Source organism: Musca vetustissima, unplaced genomic scaffold, assembly GCF_032173495.1.
Source record: "Musca vetustissima isolate MV318-11 ecotype Yass unplaced genomic scaffold, APGP_CSIRO_Mvet_v1 utg4927, whole genome shotgun sequence".
NCBI lineage: Eukaryota > Metazoa > Arthropoda > Insecta > Diptera > Muscidae > Musca > Musca vetustissima.
Genome location: NW_026884396.1, coordinates 268302 through 286728, shown reverse-complemented (window position 1 = coordinate 286728; position 18427 = coordinate 268302). Strand labels below are relative to the sequence as shown.

The following is an 18427-nucleotide window of genomic DNA, read 5'->3' as shown; positions in this document are numbered from 1 at the left end:
TCATTAGACAACAGAATTACACAGGCCACAATTGCTAACTGGGCACATTTTCATTTGCATATCATCACCCACACGCAATATGGCGGCCATACCATTTTCCGAATGTATCGAAATGTGACAGTGAATAATCCAATAGCCCGGGTTGTTTGTATAGAAACGTATTATCGTGTAGCCGTATGCTGGTACTGCAACAGTATCTTTGAGTGGTGCTTTTGTGGTCCTTCGCGGCAATGGGGTTTTGCGATCGATTTGTTCAATCTGAAAGAAAGAAAATTATTTTTTTTTTTTTGAAATATTTGAAAGTAATTTTATTAAAATTTATTTTTTGAAGGATCAATAATTTTGAAAGTCCTACCATTGACTTGCATTTTTTAAAGACCTACCATTTGCGTGGATTTTTTTAAAAATAGTTTTGTGTATTTCTTTAAGATTATAAGATTGGATTTAAAAAAAAATCTTTTGAAAATGCAACCGATTTGAAAGCGTGTCAAAAGCTTGAATTTTTAAAACCACATTTTAAACTTAAAAGCGCAGATTAAAAACCAGCAAGGAAAGTAGTAAAGTCGGACGAGGCCGACTATATGATACCCTTCAAAACTTTGGGTATATTCAACAGATGAATCCTAACAGACGTCGCATTTTTAAAAGACAATCCATAAACATTTCATTCTGCAACCGATACTAATTTTTTCATTTGGTCAGATATAGAAGCTATATCTAAATCTGAACCGATTTCCACGAAACTTGACACACATCATTCTATACCTAAATCGTTACGCTGTGCCAAATTTCGTGCAAATCGAAGGATATATAGAGACTTTGGTACACCATTTACCTTAAATCGGACGCAAATATATATGGGAGCTATATCTAAATATGAACCGATTTTCACCAAACTTAACACACATCATTCTATACCTAATTCATTACGCTGTGCCAAATTTCGTGCAAATCGAAAAATATATAGGGAGTTTGGTACACCATTTACAATAAATCGGACGAAAATATATATGGGAGCCATATCTAAATTTGAACCGATTTTCAGAAAACTTAACAAATTATTCTAGACCTAATTCAGTACGCTATGCCAAATTTCTTGCAAATCGAAGGATATATAGGGACATTGGTGCACCATTTACATTAAATCGGACGAAAATATATATGGGAGCTATATCTAAATCTGAACCGATTTTCACGAAATTTAACACACATCTTTCTAGACTTAATTCAGTACGCTATGCCAAATTTCATGCAAATCGAGGAATATATAGGGACTTCGGTGCGCCAATAACCTAAAATCGGACGCAAATATAAATGGGAGCTATATCCAATTTCAATAGGGCTCGTCCTTGGGCCAAATAAATGAGCTGTGCCAAATTTTATCCAATTGGAATCAAAAATGCCACCTGTACTTTGTTTACAATTTAACATGGACAGACAGACGGACGGACATGCATAATTCGACTTTAAAAGTGATTCTATGCATATTCTCAAAAGGAACCTTGTGTCTATTTCGTTTCCTTTTGCCTGTTACAAACATATGCACAAAGACATAATTTTTGGTGAAGGGTATTTTTTTATCGAACCTAAACTTGGATTTTTTTTTTAATTTTTTTAAAAAATATTTCTAGGGTCGAAATGTTGGATAAAAAAATATTTTAGGGTCAAAAACGGGGATTTTTTAAATTTTTTAACCTTTGATTTTTTTAAATATTTTCTAAGATAAAAATCGTTGATTAAAAAAAAATTAAGGACCTACCATGAGCTTGGAAGAAAAGTATTTGTAGAAAAATATTTTTTAGAAAAATCCTACAATAATCGTGGATCTATTTTCTAAAAATACATATTTTTTAACTGATTTCTTTTGTTAGACAACATAACTACAACTATTAAAGAAGTCAGACACCTTTGTCACGATATCTCTCATTGTTCGCCATTAACAACAACTAAACATTTTACATTACATGCATAGCATGCTTACCTTATCAATTTTATCTGGTCCCAATACACCCATACCGACCACTTCAAATGTAAAACCATGTAAATGTACGGGATGTGCGGTTACCGATTTTCCAGCTATAACCATTTCGATGTATTTAAATGCCGGAACCTGTATGACATTGGTACAGCGGCAATGACGTTTTTGACAATTGAATCCCAACGCTATTTGTTGGGTGCGATTGCAGAACCATTTACCAATACCCAGATTACGAGTTTGCAGCAGAGATATTTTTGGCATTGTAAAGGAGATATCGTCCATTTGAAAGATGTAAGTTTCACCACGTTTGATAATATTCATGCTGGTGTAATAGGTACGATAGGGTTTACCCGCCATTGCTTTGGAATATGACTTCGGTATAATACCCTTAACCTCCATGAAACTGTAACGTTTGTGTAGCTTTGAAGGGCTAATGTCCATGGAATTGAATGTAACTGCATTTTGAGTTTCATAGGTGTAGGAGGGTGCGGGGCCCTTGGGCATTTTTAGACGATCCGCACCCATATAATGCAATATGGCTTCCTGATGTAATTCATGGATTTCACAGAAGTTGTGGCCCTTTAAACGTATCCAATAATTAGCCACAGCCTGATTAGCTTGCAGCACAAAGTCATGGCGTTCTCCTCCATGCAAAGTGATATTTTGTACCATCACCGGTTCAATGTCATTACCATCACTTGCAATTACGAGCAGATCATGCTGATCGATGCTAAACGAGACGGGACAATTGGTGTTGCCATTGAAGATAACCCTAAAACGATAACGCCCACCCTTGGCCACCTCAAAGCGGGCATAGAGTGTGGGTTTTGCTGGCATCGTCGCATTGACATTACGTCCCAAACCATTGATGAGAATACTCTTGGCTACCGATTCATCAAAATCACTCATCCAATCCTGCAACATAATAATATGTTCGGTATAATCGAAATCATAGAGATGGCCATGGGGATTCTCTTTTCGGGGCTGACGCACCACCAACGGCCCGGCTAAACCAAATGCCCGTTGATGTTCGGTATGACTGTGCCACCAATGTGTACCCACGTGATCTGCTTCGAAACGATAACGAAATGCCTGTCCCGGTTCGATGGGATATTGTGTGATATATGGCACACCATCCATATGCGGGGTATTTATCTGATGCATTCCATGCCAATGGATGGTCGTAATTTCGTGCATGCTATTTATTATGTCCGCAACAATGGTGTCGCCAACACACGTTTCAATGGACATGCCTGCCGGAGAGGAAAGGGGAATTATTAAATTAAACTAAAATAATCATTTTCAAAGGCCCGATGTTGTTATTTAAATATTTGAAAAAAGGGTCTGGTAGGTGAGTGGATTTTTTACAAAATATTTTTAAGGGTCCAAAATTAGTTATGAATCCTTCATAAACGCCCAGACGAAACGACTGAAGCTAGAATATTGAACTTTTGGGTGAGGGTCATTCTGGGTCCAAATGTGACAATAAGGCTGGGTTTTTGGAAATTCGTACTAGAACGGTACGAAAAGTAGTAGTAATACCATTTGTATTTGGCGAACGGGTAGAGCTTGAACTCTTACATTTTAAATGAGGCCCACAGATGGAGTGTCGAATAGATATAGGAAAGTGTTTTCTGGACATTCGAACTACTAAGTATTCGAAAATTACTAAAATGTACTAAATTTGGTACAATTTCGTAGCATGTGAATGAATCGAGCTGAAAACCGTGAAATTTGGAATGCGAATTAGGGTTGAGATGTCGGGTCGATATAAGGAGATGGTTTTGAAAGAGTGTACTCATATATATGAAAAGTACTACTATATGTTACTATATTTGGTACTAATTTAATTTTTGGACATACAAATCAAGGTGGAATCCTGAAATATGAAATTAATATTACCATTCGGAGTGTCGGATTGGGATACATACATAGTTTTTGAAATTTTTTACTTATGTGTATGAAAAGTACTAAATCGTACTATACAATTGGTACAATTTGGATTTGAGCCGATAGAGCGGAAACAATGAAATTTAAAGTCAGGATTACTGTAGGGGTGTAGGATTGGGGTCAGGAATTTATGGGTACTAAATTGTACTAAATTTGGTACAATTTGAATTTTAGGTGAACCAATAGAGCTAGATTCATGAAATTTGGAGTCAGGATAACTGTTAAGGTGTAGGATTGTGGAATGGAGGAAGTTTTAAAAATTTTTACTAATGTGTACTAAATTTGGTACAATTTGGGGTATGTATGAAGTTTTGGAAATTGGTACTACTGTGTACATAATTTGGTACAAATTGAATTGTGGATGGACCGGTGAGTGGATTGGGGATTTAGGATCACTATGGAAGTTTTTTTTTATGAAATTGGGAAAATTGGTACTAATTTGGTACAATTTGAATTGTGGGTGAACCGATAGAGACGGAATCCTGAATCTTGGATTTATGATCACTATGGGGGTGTAGGTTTGTGGTATGGAGGAAATTTTGAAAATTGGTACCAATGTGTACTAATTTGGTACAATTTGAATTGAGGGTAAATCGATAGAGTTGGAATCCTCAAACTTGGATTTAGAATCACTGTGGGTGTACGTTTTGAGTAAGAAGGAGGTTTTGGAAATTCGTTCTACAGTGTACTTAATTTGGTATAATTTTAATTGTGGGTGACAATTTAAATTGTTGGTGAGCCAATAGAGTTGGAATCCTGAAATTTGAATTTGGAATCATTGTGGGGGTGTAGGATCGCGGTATGCATGAAGTTTTGTTGGATGGTTGAAGAGGGTACTTATGGAAATAATGTGTGCTAAATGGAAAATTTTGATTTGGGTGAACCTTTAGAGCTCGAATCATGAAATTTGATACTAAATGGTACTCAAATTTAATTTATGGTCGATATTAATGTGTGGATTGTTTTTTCTGACATATGCAGTTTGATGTGAAAATAAAATAATATGTTAAACATGTTTAAATATTCCCTACATTCGCTAAGTTGAAGTTGCGAGAATATGCTAGTATTCTATAAATTAAATACTCCCTTTTATCTTTCGATCATTCTCGAACTTACCCGGCAGTTGACCATTCACCACCATAATTTCACTGCGCACTCCATCGGCATATTTACAATCATCAAATTTCCTGCTGCTGCCGCTGTTCGATTTTATATTTTGCATATTAATATATTCACGATTGCCATAACGATAACGATTTTGTGGTTTCAAATATTCATCACAACCCGGACCCATAGTTTCGTCATAGTGTACGACCATATAATAATAACAGGTCATATGCTGATTGGGAACACATTCCCGCTTACAGGGGTGATCTTGGAAATTATCACTGCGTGCCATACGCCAAAATCTCGCTTCACCATGTTGAGAAATTTTCGGATAGAGCTGGCGTATGTGGGCGAAACGTGTGAGGGTCTGATTGGCGTAACCTAAGGACAGATTTAGTTTTATTTTTAATATATTTTAAACTTTCTTCAGAGGCTATAACTACCTTCACATTGCGTTAATTTCACCCGAAAAATTACAATTATCACCAATATCACAATAAAACCGTAACGGGACTTAACCCAATTTTTCATTTTATTTTTTCTTTTTTTAAATACTTCACTATGTGTTTTTTTATTTTTCTATTATCAATCCACTTGAAAGTTCCCAAGAAAACTGCAAAGTGAAGAAAAAAATCGGCAAACAATATATATTTCCCGTTTCCCGTTAGATGTGCGATCTCGGTTCGTTTTCAGAGAGTAACTACCGCCCCATTTCTTTTGTTCAAATGTGCAATTTCCAAATGTCTTGTACCGATCGCCGACGACACCGACGATGATGATGAATGGGAGATACCATTAATTACCATATCTTTTTCCAACACATTACAAAAGTAATTAGATGTTACGGAGAAATATCTGAAGTTGCTCTTATCTTTCGTTGGTGAGAAGTTAACGAGAACGACATTGGCCTTCATATCCAGATCTTCTGCAGGGGTATTGATGAATAATTATGTGGTATGTATTTAATATTGTTAATGTTCTAAAAAAATGTTGATATGTAAGGGGAGATCAATGAATGCCAAAATACATGGTTTCACCCACTTTTATGTATGGACCTTGAAAAAATATTTTTAAAAAAATCGTGTCAACCTAATGTCTTTAATCAGTAAATAAAACACCACATTAACTTTCGGTTATATATATTTTATAATATTATTTTTTTACATAATTTTTTGTTTTTTCAATATTTTTTTAAATATTATTCACATTATTAAAACAAATTCTATTTTAAATTATACACAATTACACAAAAAAATCACAACTAATTAAAAAAAACACTAATCATAACGGATTTTACAAAATATATTTAAATACAATGATACGAAGTAAAAAATAAATTATAAACAAATAAAATTACTATACAAAATTATTTGTGGGGATGGTTGTGTGTGTGTGCGGGTTTGGATGGTTGGTTGGTATTTTACTTATCTATATAAAAATTACATTACATTGTTGAATAACATTTCATTATTATTTTTTTTTTATTAAATACAATAATTATTGTGGTTGTTGGTTGGGTATTTTTTATTATTAATGCTAGTTTTTTTTATTATTATTGAATAAAATTTAAAATAGAGGAGGAACAAGGTTTGCGGATTTTAATTTTTATTTTCGTTATGGGAAAATAAGGGATTTCCTTTGTGTAGTTTTTTTTTTTGAAGTACTTAACGGAACTCAAAAGACCCTTCTGAAAGTTTGTTTTTTATGTTTTAGTCATTTTAAGGCCCTATGGGCAGCATTACGTATTCTGTTAGGTGTACAAATTATTTCCTCTAACCTCTAGCTACAAGTTTGTCACACACAGGAAAACAAAATGCCAAATGTTTACAGAGATATAGACCCGATTATTACAAGAAAATATTGGAAAAAATTAAAAATAGTAGAAAAATATAATTTTTCAATTTAGCGAAGCTAGCAACACGATCTTTTAAATTGCCCCTTTCAAAAATGTATTCTCCTAATCTGAAGCTACAATTATGCCAAAGACGGAGATATTAAATTCGTATCGGTTTCGGAGATATGGACCACAACAAATTTGATTTCTTTAAAAAAAAATCAAAAAATTGTTTAAACGTGTTTTTTATCATTCAGCATTTTTAAGGGCCTATGAGCAGGATTTCGACTTTGTTTGTGTTTACAAATCATTTCCTCTAGTCTCAAGCTACAGGGTTGGCAAACACAGGAAAACAAAATTTTAATTGGTTCCAGAGATACAGAACCCAAAAGAGAATAGTATTTTGGAAAAAAACATAAAAAATAATGAGAAGTAGAATTTCAAAGTTTAGAGGTCCTAGAAGCGATAATTCCGAGCTGGCCTGTTTAGCATTTTTGTTCTCCTGGCCTAAAGCAACAATAATGTCAAAGACGGAAACAAGAAATTTCAATTGGATCCGGAGATAAATACACCAAAAATTAATAGTATTTTGGAAAAAACATAAAAAAATATAGTGAAAAAATAATTTTAAAGTTTAGAGGTACTAGAAGCTATATTTTCGGAATGACCTGCTTTCCATTTTTGTTCTCCTGGCCTAGAGCTACAATATGGTCAAAGACCGTAATAAAAAATTCCAATTGGTTCCGGTGATATTTAACTGAGGCAAATACGTTATTCCGAAAAACAATCACAAATAGTTAATAATTACAAGTTTTACTATTTATCGATTTTCAGCGCTTAGGAATAACTCCGAGATGACCTGTTTAGCATTTTTGTTCTTCTGGCCTAGAGCTACAATAACGTCAAAGACGGAAACCAGAAATTCCAATTGGTTCCGAAGATATATGACTTAGGAAAATACGTTATTCCGAAAAAACAATTACAAATAGTAAAAATATACAAGTTTTACTATTTAGCGATTATGAGGGCCTAGGAACAGGATTTTGACTTCGGTTAGCTTCACAGATTATTTCTACTACTTCTTAACTACCGATATATCACTCACAGGAAAACAAAATACCAATTGGTTCCAGAGATATAGGCCCAAAAAGTAATATTCACTTTGAAAACTTACTAAAATAATGACAATACAATTTTGCTGTTTAAAGAGCCTAGAAGTGATAATTCCGGGATGACCTGCTTGGCGTTTTTGTTCTGCTGGCCTAGAGCTACACTAATGTCAAAGACCGAAACCAGAAATTCGAATTGGTTTCGGCGATATATAACTGAGGCAAATTCGGCAAAAAATCACAAATAGTAAAAATATATACGTTTTACAATTTAGCGATTTTGAGGGCCTAGCGGCAGGATTTCGACTTCGATTAGATTATGAAATTATTTCTACTACTTCTTAACTAAAAATATGTCTTTCACAGGTAATCAAAATATTAATTGGTTCTAAAGAAATAGACTCGAAATATCACAGAATTATTTCATAAATTTTAAAAATAATTAAAAACGAAATTTTTTAATCTTCAGGGGATAGAAAAGATTTTCTTCTAGTTTTTTTATGAACTATTTCAAAAATTTATTTTCCTAGTCTTAAGCTACAATAGTGTCGAAGATGCAAACAAAAAATTCCAATCGGTTCCGGTGATTTCACAGTGAAACAATTGTTCATTAAAAATAGTGTAAAATACAATTTTGCAGATTCGAGGGTCCAGAAGTAGGATTTCCTCCCTGATCCGTTTTTAACCATTATTCTCCTAGTCTCAAGCAACAATATATAACCGTAAACAAATTTCATTAGCCTTGAAAAGTGACATAAAGTGTGAAAAGTTATAAATTTTAACATTTTGACAGATTAGAGGTCTTAGGGTCAGGATTTTGATTTGTTTCACAATTTTTTTCTTCTAGTCCTCAGCTACAATTTTGCCCATGACAGTAGAACAAAATATCTATTAGTTCCATGAGATAAAAGCCCATACAAATAGTATTATTTTTGAAACAATATTTAAAGTATTGTGAAATACAATTTTGCAGTTTCGAGGGTCCAGAAGTATGATTTTCTAGATGGTCTATTCTAAGCATGTATTCTTTTAGTCTAAAGCTACAATAATGTCAAAGACCGAAATAAAAAATTCCAATCGGTTGCCGAGATATAACAGTGAAGCAATTTCATTATCGTTGAAAAGTGACACAAAATGTGAAAAGTTATAATTTTTAACATTTTGGCAGATTAGAGGTCTTAGGGTCAGGATTTCCACTTTGATTTGTTTTACAATTTTTTTCTTCTAATCCTTAGCTACAAGTTTGCCGAAAGCAACAGAACAAAATATCAATTAGTTCCGGAGATATAGATATGAAAGAATATGTGAAATTTCTGAAAAGGTATTAAAACTTTGAAGAATATTAAATTTTAACATTTTATCGATTTTGTGGGCCTAGAATCCAATATTGGGAATCTATTACCATTACACATTTAACCTTCTAGTCCCTAGCTACAATTATGTTAAATACACAAACGACAAATTCCTTATGGTTACAGAGATAGATCCTAGAAATATGTCATTCTCAAGAATAAAATTAGTTTAACAAAGAAAAGGGAGTTTCAAAAATCGAAAGGGTGTTGTTTAACAAGGTACTTATTAGTTCCGCTAGTTACTTCAAAAAATACTACAATGGAGAAATATGTGTTTAAATTTCTTTGTATTTATACCTTAGCTAATTGATTATATTTATAGGTTATGTTATATGTTTAAAGGTGTATGTATGTGTGGAACGGATTAGAAATAATGTGTTGAATTATTTAATTTGGTTTTGAAATGTAAACATTGATTTTTTTTGTTTGTTTAAAACAATTACATACACACACGCAAATATTAGTACATAAAACGTACCAACTTTTTGTTGTTTTTAATTTTTCTTTTTTTTTCTTCTAAGTTTAACATAACCTCAATGTGTTTTCTTTTCTATTGTGTTTTTATTTTTCTTTTTTAATTATTTAATAACGAATCTATTGAAAAATCTGTTCTCATCTTATTTATAGATTCATCGTTATTATTGTTATTATTGTTGTTGTTTATATTTAATTCGGTTGTTATTGCGGTTAGCTCTTCTTGATGGGTCTTATTTGCAGCTGATGTTGTTGGTACAACCTCTGATGATGTTGTTGCTGGTATCTGCTGTTGTTGTTTCAATTTATTACGAGATTTTCGTAAAAATTTGGTTGAAATATTAAATTTTCCCGGCTTGTGTAATAAATGCATTTTGCTTGCATGACGGAAACTACGCAACTCCGCCAAAGAGTTACCGGATTTTTCCATTGCCAAACGATGTAAGCTGGCCACTGCTGATGATGAAGAGGATGGTTGTTCCATTTCCAATGTATGGCCATTATCAGCTTCCTCCTCCTCGTCGTCATCATCATCATCGTCGTCTGCATTCAATGGCGTCTGTTGATTGGCATCGAAACTTTTTAAAAATCGTTGGACCTGCTTCAATTGTTTTTTCGTTTGCGATTCCAATTCATTTTGTTGTTTTTTGATTTTCATGGCAGCGTCATTTTCATCTTCGGCTTCATAATTTTCCGAATGCCTTGATGAGGAAGTGGTGGTTGTGGGTGTTGACGACGAATCACTGTCGCTATCATTTATGACAACGGAATTTTGAGATTTCTTTTCAATATTCGTGGATATTTTCTTTTGATCGGAAGTGGAGGAAATTTGATTATTGTTGTCCCCAACTTCTCCTGCTGCTCCTCCTTCATCCTTGTCGTCATCATCGGATGATAAATTAATAATTTCATTTGTTTTCAATTCTAAATGGGATCGTTTGTTCTGGGTTTTATTATCGTCTTTTATTTTTTGTGGGGTTCTCCTTGTTGTGGTAACACCTTTGTCGCAATCGTCTTTGTTGTTGTTGTTGGTGTTAGTACATTGTTTCGCCTTTTTTGCTTTCATTTCATGTGAGTATAAATTTCAGCTGGCCTTTGGTATGTTATCGTCTCGTCTTAGATGTGACTAAATTTGCGGATTTAGGAAAAAGATAAAGGAAATGTTAAATTAGTTTTGAATTTGAAAAAAAGTTTAAACTTATACATAAGCAGGGCAATATTAGTTAAACTTTGGAACATAAATATTTTAATAATTATAAAAAAAAAATATTTATATTATTTTTTCTATTTTGCGTTTTTAAAGGCCTAGGGGCAGGATTTGGAATTTGGTTAGATTTACACATAACTTCTCCCACTGCTTAACTAGGAACATGACACTAACAGGAAAAAAAATAGCAATTGTATCCCGAGATATAGACCCACAAAGATGGTAGTTTTATGAAAACAAAAATGAAAAAAAGAGAAAAATATCATTTTGCAAATTTTCAGGGCCCAGAACCCAAATTTCTGATATACTATGTTTTGTATTTTTGTTCTGCTGGTCTAGAGCTACAAAAGTTGCAGGAACTAAACAATTTTGTATTTTAGAGGATCCAGCCACGACTTTTCCGGGATGGAGTGTTTTACACATTTGTTCTTCTGGTATAAAGCTACAATAATGCCAATGACATATACAATAAATTTCTATCCTACAAAAATATATTATTTTGAACATTCAGGGTTTTAAAGGCTAGAGACGCAATTTTCGCGGATTCGAATTTAAAAAAAAATGTTCTAAAAGTCAATAGCTAAAAAATTATTAAAGAACGCAAAACAATATTCCGAACGGTTTCCAAGATATAGCCCATAACTAAATACTATATTTTTAAATAAAATCAAAATTCATGTTTCTTCACATTGCATTTTTGTTTGTTTGTTTTGAGGTATTCGATTAAATTTTTCCGGGTTCGTATATTTTACAAAATTGCTCTCCAAGACAATAGCTATCAATTTGCCACAGACAAGAAATCAAAATTTCAAATGCATTTCGAGTTACTATCCTTAATCGAATACTTTTCTTTAACAATAAGAATCAAAATCCAATTTTTTACATTGCAATTTTGTTTTGACAATTTTGAGGTATTAGACGAAGTTTTTCCGGGTTCGTATATTTTACAAAATTGTTCTACTAGTCAATAGCTATCAATTTGCCAAAGACAAGAAATCGAAATTTCAAACGGGTTTCGAACTACAATCCTGAATTAAATGCATTACTTTTAAATAAAATCAAAATTCCTATTTTTACATTGCAATTTTGTTTTGACAATTTTGAGGTATTATCCGAAGTTTTTTTTAATATATTTTACAAAATTTCTCCAAGTCAATAGCTATAAATTTGCCATAGACAGTAAAACAAAATTTCTAACGATTTCTGGTCTAACATCCTAAAACAAATATCACCTATGAAGAAAATCGAAGCCTACACCATAGGTTTACAAAAAAATATAGCTTGCAATGTTAACAGAAATTTTGTTCCAAAACATAACTTACAACTAACTTTTATATATACTTATATCTAATAAAACGTATACAAATCCATTATACAATTTTATTTTACAAAAATATGTATGTTCCAAAGAGTAATTATTTTTTAACAATTTTTTGATTACATATATACATACATTCACATACAATTTATATATATATATTTATTTGATTATTAACTAGTTAATATAGCTGGTTGGTGGGGGAAAAAATGAGGGAATTACAATATTTTGTTTGAGGGGGGTTATTTTTTCGATTTTTGTTTGCATGGTGAGTGGTGGTGGTAGAGGTGGTTGGTTGGTTGTTTGGTGGGGTCTATATGGTGATTGAATTGAACTGGCGGTCAACAATGAATATGAATTAAATTTTCTTTTGTTTCAAAAGGGTCCAAATTGCAGATGATAGATGAGACAACACATACATACATATATGTACAGACATACAAACACAATAAAGTAAATTACGCGGATTAACGAAAGGGAATGTCAAGTTGGCTGACGATTAAAAACTTTCGTTAATTTTTTTTTTTTTATTCTCAGTAATTAAAAATAACAATAACAAATAACTCTCTCGCTTAAAATGGTGATTGAAATGGCGCCCAACTTAAAACATGGAAAACAAAATACAAAACGGCCATGGCCAGCCAATGGAGAATATGATTTTGAAAATATGGATGGTAATGGATGGAGATGTCATGAAACAAGCATGAATTTTTAGATGGAATGATGAAAAGTGGAGAGAGAGAGCGAGCTAGAGTGGGTGACACATGTGAAGAGAAAAGAAACAACTTAGGCGCTTTTTTGTTGTATTGTTGTTGTTTTTTGTTTTTTGGTTATCAAACTACCTGCATATGAGGTTTATAAGACCCTGGATAATTTGCGGCAGCGTTGGCAGTAGAAGAAGAAGCAGAACAAGAAGTAGAAAAACCCTTCGAGTAGGAGGAAGTATTAAAATTTGCACCAATGCTACCAGCACCATGATGACCAGTATGATGATGTTGGTGGTGATGGTGTTGGTTGTGGCTTTGAGAAGACTTGGTCAAACTAAGAACACCGCCACCACCACCACCTTGGAGTTGTATTGAACCACCAGCACTACTAACACCAGCAGCAGAAGTTTTTATATGACCATCACCATCATTCATAATTAAAGAGGACGAAGTAGAAGAAATATTAGAAGAAGCAGACGAATTGATGATGGCATTGGTGGTGGTGGCGGAATTGTTGTTGGTCGTTAATGGATGGTGGTAACCGCCGACGCCGCCTACGCCCATGCGATTGCCACTAATATTAGTTGGTGGATTTAGACAATTAGTATTTGTGGATAAATTACCTCCAAGGCGCGAAGATGTTGACGACATGGGATGTGGCAGCGTTTGTTGCGGCTGCTGAACCGAGGACGACAGTGCGTTGGAGGAAGAGGAGGTATTATTTGATGAAGATGACGATGAGGTTGTATGGGACGATAGGTGCGTATGATGCTGTTGCTGGTGCAATGTGGTGCCATGTTGTTGTTGTTGCAAATGCTGTTGTTGATGGTGTTGTTGCGGTTGTGGTTGCTGCTGCTGTGGAGGCAGTGGTGGCGGTGGTGCATGATGCTGTTGGTGTGACAGATGCTGTTGTTGCTGCGCCTGGTGCTGCTGCTGTTGTTGCGTTTGCATATGCAAATGTTGTTGATGATGTTGTTGTTGTTGCTGCTGCTGGGCCATCATCGTTGATGAGCTAGCATTACCCAGTGGCATATTATTAAGCATTTGGGCATTGTTGGAATTATTATTGCTGCTGCTATTATTTGGTGGTGGTGCTACTACTGCTCCTGGCGCTGCAGTTGGATGATGTCTACTATATATGTGTTTTTTTTAGGGTCACAATGGTTTAATACAAATATACATAACATAGAAACGAGAGAGCATTATTAGTTTTCAAAATGTTTTCGATTTTTTTGCAGAATAAAATCAATCACACGTTATTTGTTTTTTTTTTCGGGAGTTAGTGGGAAGGGACCAAAACAAGGGAAAATGTTCAATGTTCGGAATGATATTTATCACAGAAGGGTTAGATAGCTAATAGGGGTGGGGTTTTGTGGTGGTGGGATATATAAAAAATTATTTTTTAATTAAAAAATATATTACCAGCTGAATTGTATGTCCAAACAACTTACCCAATTCCACTGCCATGGCCAGCCGAGACTATTGCCATTGGATTGTTGGTTGCGCCAACATTTGAGCTTTGACGAAAATCTAAACCATTTTCTAGGTTGTTGTTCGTATTTGATCTATTTCTTTCCATTGATGTCGGACCTCCCGATGTAGGTGGTGCTGCTGCTGGTGGTTGTGGCCCTGAGGTTGGCGGCTGCCTTGATGTACTTGAGGATGTTGTGCCCGACGATATTGATGTCGTTGCGGCAGTGGCCAATGATGCTGCTGTGGCCAGTGAAGAAGCTGTTGATGTAACACTTGTATTCGACGAGGATGTCGAATGATGACCTGTTGTTGTTGCTGCTGCTGCGGAACCACTGTTATTATTGCCCTGTTGAGCCGCTGTTGCAGCTGGAAATTCATAAGTACACATAAAAAATGTGGGGAGTGATTTTATGATTTCTTAATGTAAATTTCCTTAATTTTTAAAATGAATGGTGTTATGATCCCCCTCACCATTTGAGAAAAATAATATTGTACCAAATGTAATCATTTTTTGAACAATTCACAATTTCCTCATCAATGAAAGTGCATTTATGGTCGTCTTACCACCATTACTGAAATAATTACAACAAATGTTTGAAAAAAATCAACCATAACCTCAAAATTTATTTTTTTTTTATTAAATTCGAATTTTTTGAACTAACTTTAATATAAAATCACATATTATATACATCTGTTAATTTGTAAAATAAATCCGAAACCCCAAATTGACGAGATATGGGATTTTAATAAATTAAATAAATCGACATAATAGTTTTCAGATATAATATTTGCATTTTTGTTTGGGCTGTTTTGAGGTATTTGAATTAGTTTTTTAAGTTCGCATATTTTACAACGTTGTTCTACAAGGCAATAGCTATCAATTTGCCAAAGGCAAGAAAACAAAATTCGTAACGGTTTGTGAGCTACTACCCTGAACCTAATACAATATTCTTATATTTTTATGTATAAAATAAAATCGAAATGATTGTTTTTCATTGATATTTTGTTGAGGCTATTTTGAGGTATTAGAAGTAGTTTTTCCGGGTTCGTATATATTACAACATAGTTCTACAAGACAGTAGCTATCAATTTGCCGAAGACAAGAAAACAAAATTCCGAACGGTTTCCGAGCTACTACCCTGAACCTAATACAATATATTTTTAATAACATCAAAATACTTCTTATTTACATTGAATTTTTGTTTAGGCTATTTTCAGGTATTAGAAGTAGTTTTTCCGGGTTCATATATTTTACAACATTGTTCTACAAGGCAGTAGCTATCAATTTGCTGAAGACAAGAAAACAAAATTACAAACGGTTTCCGAGCTATTACTCTAAACCTAATACAATATTTTTAATAAAATCAAAACTCGTGTTATTTACATTGCATTTTTGTTTGCGCTATTTTGAGGTATTAGAAGTATTTTTTTCGGGTTCGTATATTTTACAACATTGTTCTACAAGTGAGTAGCTATCAATTTGCTGAAGACGAGAAAATAAGATTCCGAACGGTTTCCGAGCTATTACTCCAAACCTAATACAATATTATTTTAATAAAATCAAATTTTGTGTTATTTACATTGCATTTTTTTTTTGGGTTATTTTAAGGTGTTAGAAGTAGTTTTTCCGGGTTCGTATATTTTACAGAATTGTTGTACAAGTCAATATCTATAAGATTCCGAACGGTTTCCGAGCTATTACTCTAAACCTAATACAATATTATTTTAATAAAATCAAATTTCGTGTTATTTACATTGCATTTTTGTTTAGGTTATTTTGAGGTATTGGAAGTAGTTTTTCCGGGTTCGTATATTTTACAACATTGTTCTACAAGTCAATAGCTACCAATTTGCCAATGACTTGAAAACAAAATTCCGAACGGTGTCCGAGCTGTTGCTCTTAATCTAATACATTATTTTTTTTAATAATATCAAAATTCGTGTTAAAATTCCCCAGCAATTCAAAATCACATTCTCTAATAACATCGAAATTGGTGTGCGAAAAAATAAATTGGGATTGGGGGATATTATATACATATAATAAAGAACACCATAAACCAATATATATGAATTATCGAATATAGTTTGGTGGTAAATAGTAGAAATATCCAACAGCCAATACAAAATGTAGGAAAATCATAGACAGGATGATATGTGGCCAAGTGAGTAGAAATAAAAATAACAATTTTTTTAATTGACTTTTTTTGTTTGAAATAATTATTTATTTTTTTATTGACATAAAATAGTTGTTGTTTTCTTTTTAACTAAAATAATTTTTTATTTATTTTTAAAACAAATAAAAGGTATTTTCATTTTTTCAGTGGGAAAATTATAAAGAAAATAAACTAAATACATATGTATATATAAAAAAGAACTTAGGTAATAAAATATATATTTTTTAATTTCATTCAAATTTGAAGAAAATTAGAGTTGACAAAACATTGAATTTGTTTAATAAAATATATATAATAATAGTAATTAATAACAAAATTTATAAATAATGCCATGGTAATAATTAATTTAAATTGTGTGTTGGGTGGCGGGGTAGGTGGTTTTATTATTTATTTTTGCAATTTTACAAAGAAAATGTGAAGAATTTGAAATGGTAATAAGATGACAGGCAGGGCGCAGCATGAAAAATGAAATTTTAGAAAACAAGTTTTTTTACACTTAAAATATAATTTCGTTTTAAAAAATAATTATATGATAATTATTTAAAATAGAATATATGTATTTACAAATGTTATAGAATTATTTTTTTTTTAATTTAATTTTTAGTTTGTTATAACTTATTAATAACATATAAAGAAAATATAGAAAGTAAAGTACGTAGGATGTGTTTTTTGGGTGGGTGGTAATAAAGAAAGATATATTTTTTGATATTAAGTATAATTATAATTTTTAAATATTACTTAAAAATTAGAATATACCTAATGTTTAATATTTGAAAAATATATATATTTATAGTTATAGGTTATAATATTTGTACGTTTTGTAAAATAAACTGACTGTTTAAAATTTTAGGATAATATATTGATTACTTGTTGGATTGGTGTCACACTAACGAAACCAAGCCACAATATTCCAAATATTCATATATACCAAAAAAAGGATAGCAATTCTAGTAATAGTAGATTGTACAGACAGAGAAGTGTTGATGGGTGGGGATAATTTTGAGAAAGATTTTGTTCCATTTCCTTATCCATTTACCATACCCCAGGTTTTTCAAAATAGATTTGTCTCCTCTTTTGCATGCATTTTTTGTTTTTTATTGGAGTCAAGGATGATTTTCAATTTGGTGGATGGTGATTGGGTAGTTGTGGTGGTATGGATTGGTGGTGGTGGTGTTTTTTTGTTGCTTGGTGGGTGACTGATTCGGTCGATTTTATGTTGTGCTCCAATTTGCAATTTGCTTCTCATCACTACTTACCTTGTGTCTGTGTTGTATTGGTGGTAGCATTTAGGGGTATGGCCAAGCGGGCATTGACAGCCAACAAATGATCGCGACGTGCTATTAAACTGGAAACATGTTCCTCCAGGCGTACGTTTTCCGTTTGCAATTGATGTAGACAGGACAATAGGGAGGCAACTGTAAAGAAAGACAGGACGTTTTAAAAATAATGATACAAAGAATATGAGCTTTCAAAACTCTTACTATCAAAATGCTGGGCTTGTTCCATTAAAAATTGTGATCCTTGTTCCCATTGCCTTTCCAATAATTGTTCCAGACTTTGGGGTATGGCCAAACTGCCATTGGCACCACTGCCAAACATTGAGGCCAATGGACTGGGACCAGCACTAACCGAAGTGGTGGCAGAGGGTGGCGCAGGTGCAGCTAAACTGGGTGTTGAGGTATTGCGCTGTAAAAAAATCAAGAGAGAGTTAAAAATAATTTTAAACAGATTTTTGAAAAAATAT

General features: G+C 33.1%; 3 protein-coding genes across 3 annotated transcripts in view; 1 reads left to right on the top strand and 2 right to left on the bottom strand.

Annotated features, from left to right (window-relative positions):
• LOC133331362 (secernin-2) overlaps window positions 1–18427 on the top strand; it is a 220789-nt gene that overhangs the window by 121899 nt on the left and 80463 nt on the right. The window lies entirely within an intron of this gene.
• Window positions 4–5841, bottom strand: LOC133331365 (uncharacterized). The gene is made up of 4 exons (XM_061539762.1): window positions 5787–5841; window positions 5045–5416; window positions 1982–3231; window positions 4–258 (listed from the first exon to the last, which is right to left on the bottom strand). The coding sequence occupies exons 1-4, from the start codon at window positions 5839–5841 to the stop codon at window positions 4–6; spliced, it is 1932 nt and encodes a 643-aa protein (XP_061395746.1).
• Window positions 9905–18427, bottom strand: part of LOC133331364 (pneumococcal serine-rich repeat protein) — a 51403-nt gene continuing 42880 nt past the window's right edge. Inside the window, 9 exon segments of the mRNA XM_061539761.1 lie at window positions 9905–10090; window positions 10187–10728; window positions 13255–13813; window positions 13875–13916; window positions 13919–14165; window positions 14488–14875; window positions 15074–15081; window positions 17936–18098; window positions 18165–18369. Of these exon segments, the coding sequence (XP_061395745.1) occupies window positions 9905–10090; window positions 10187–10728; window positions 13255–13813; window positions 13875–13916; window positions 13919–14165; window positions 14488–14875; window positions 15074–15081; window positions 17936–18098; window positions 18165–18369 (2340 nt within the window).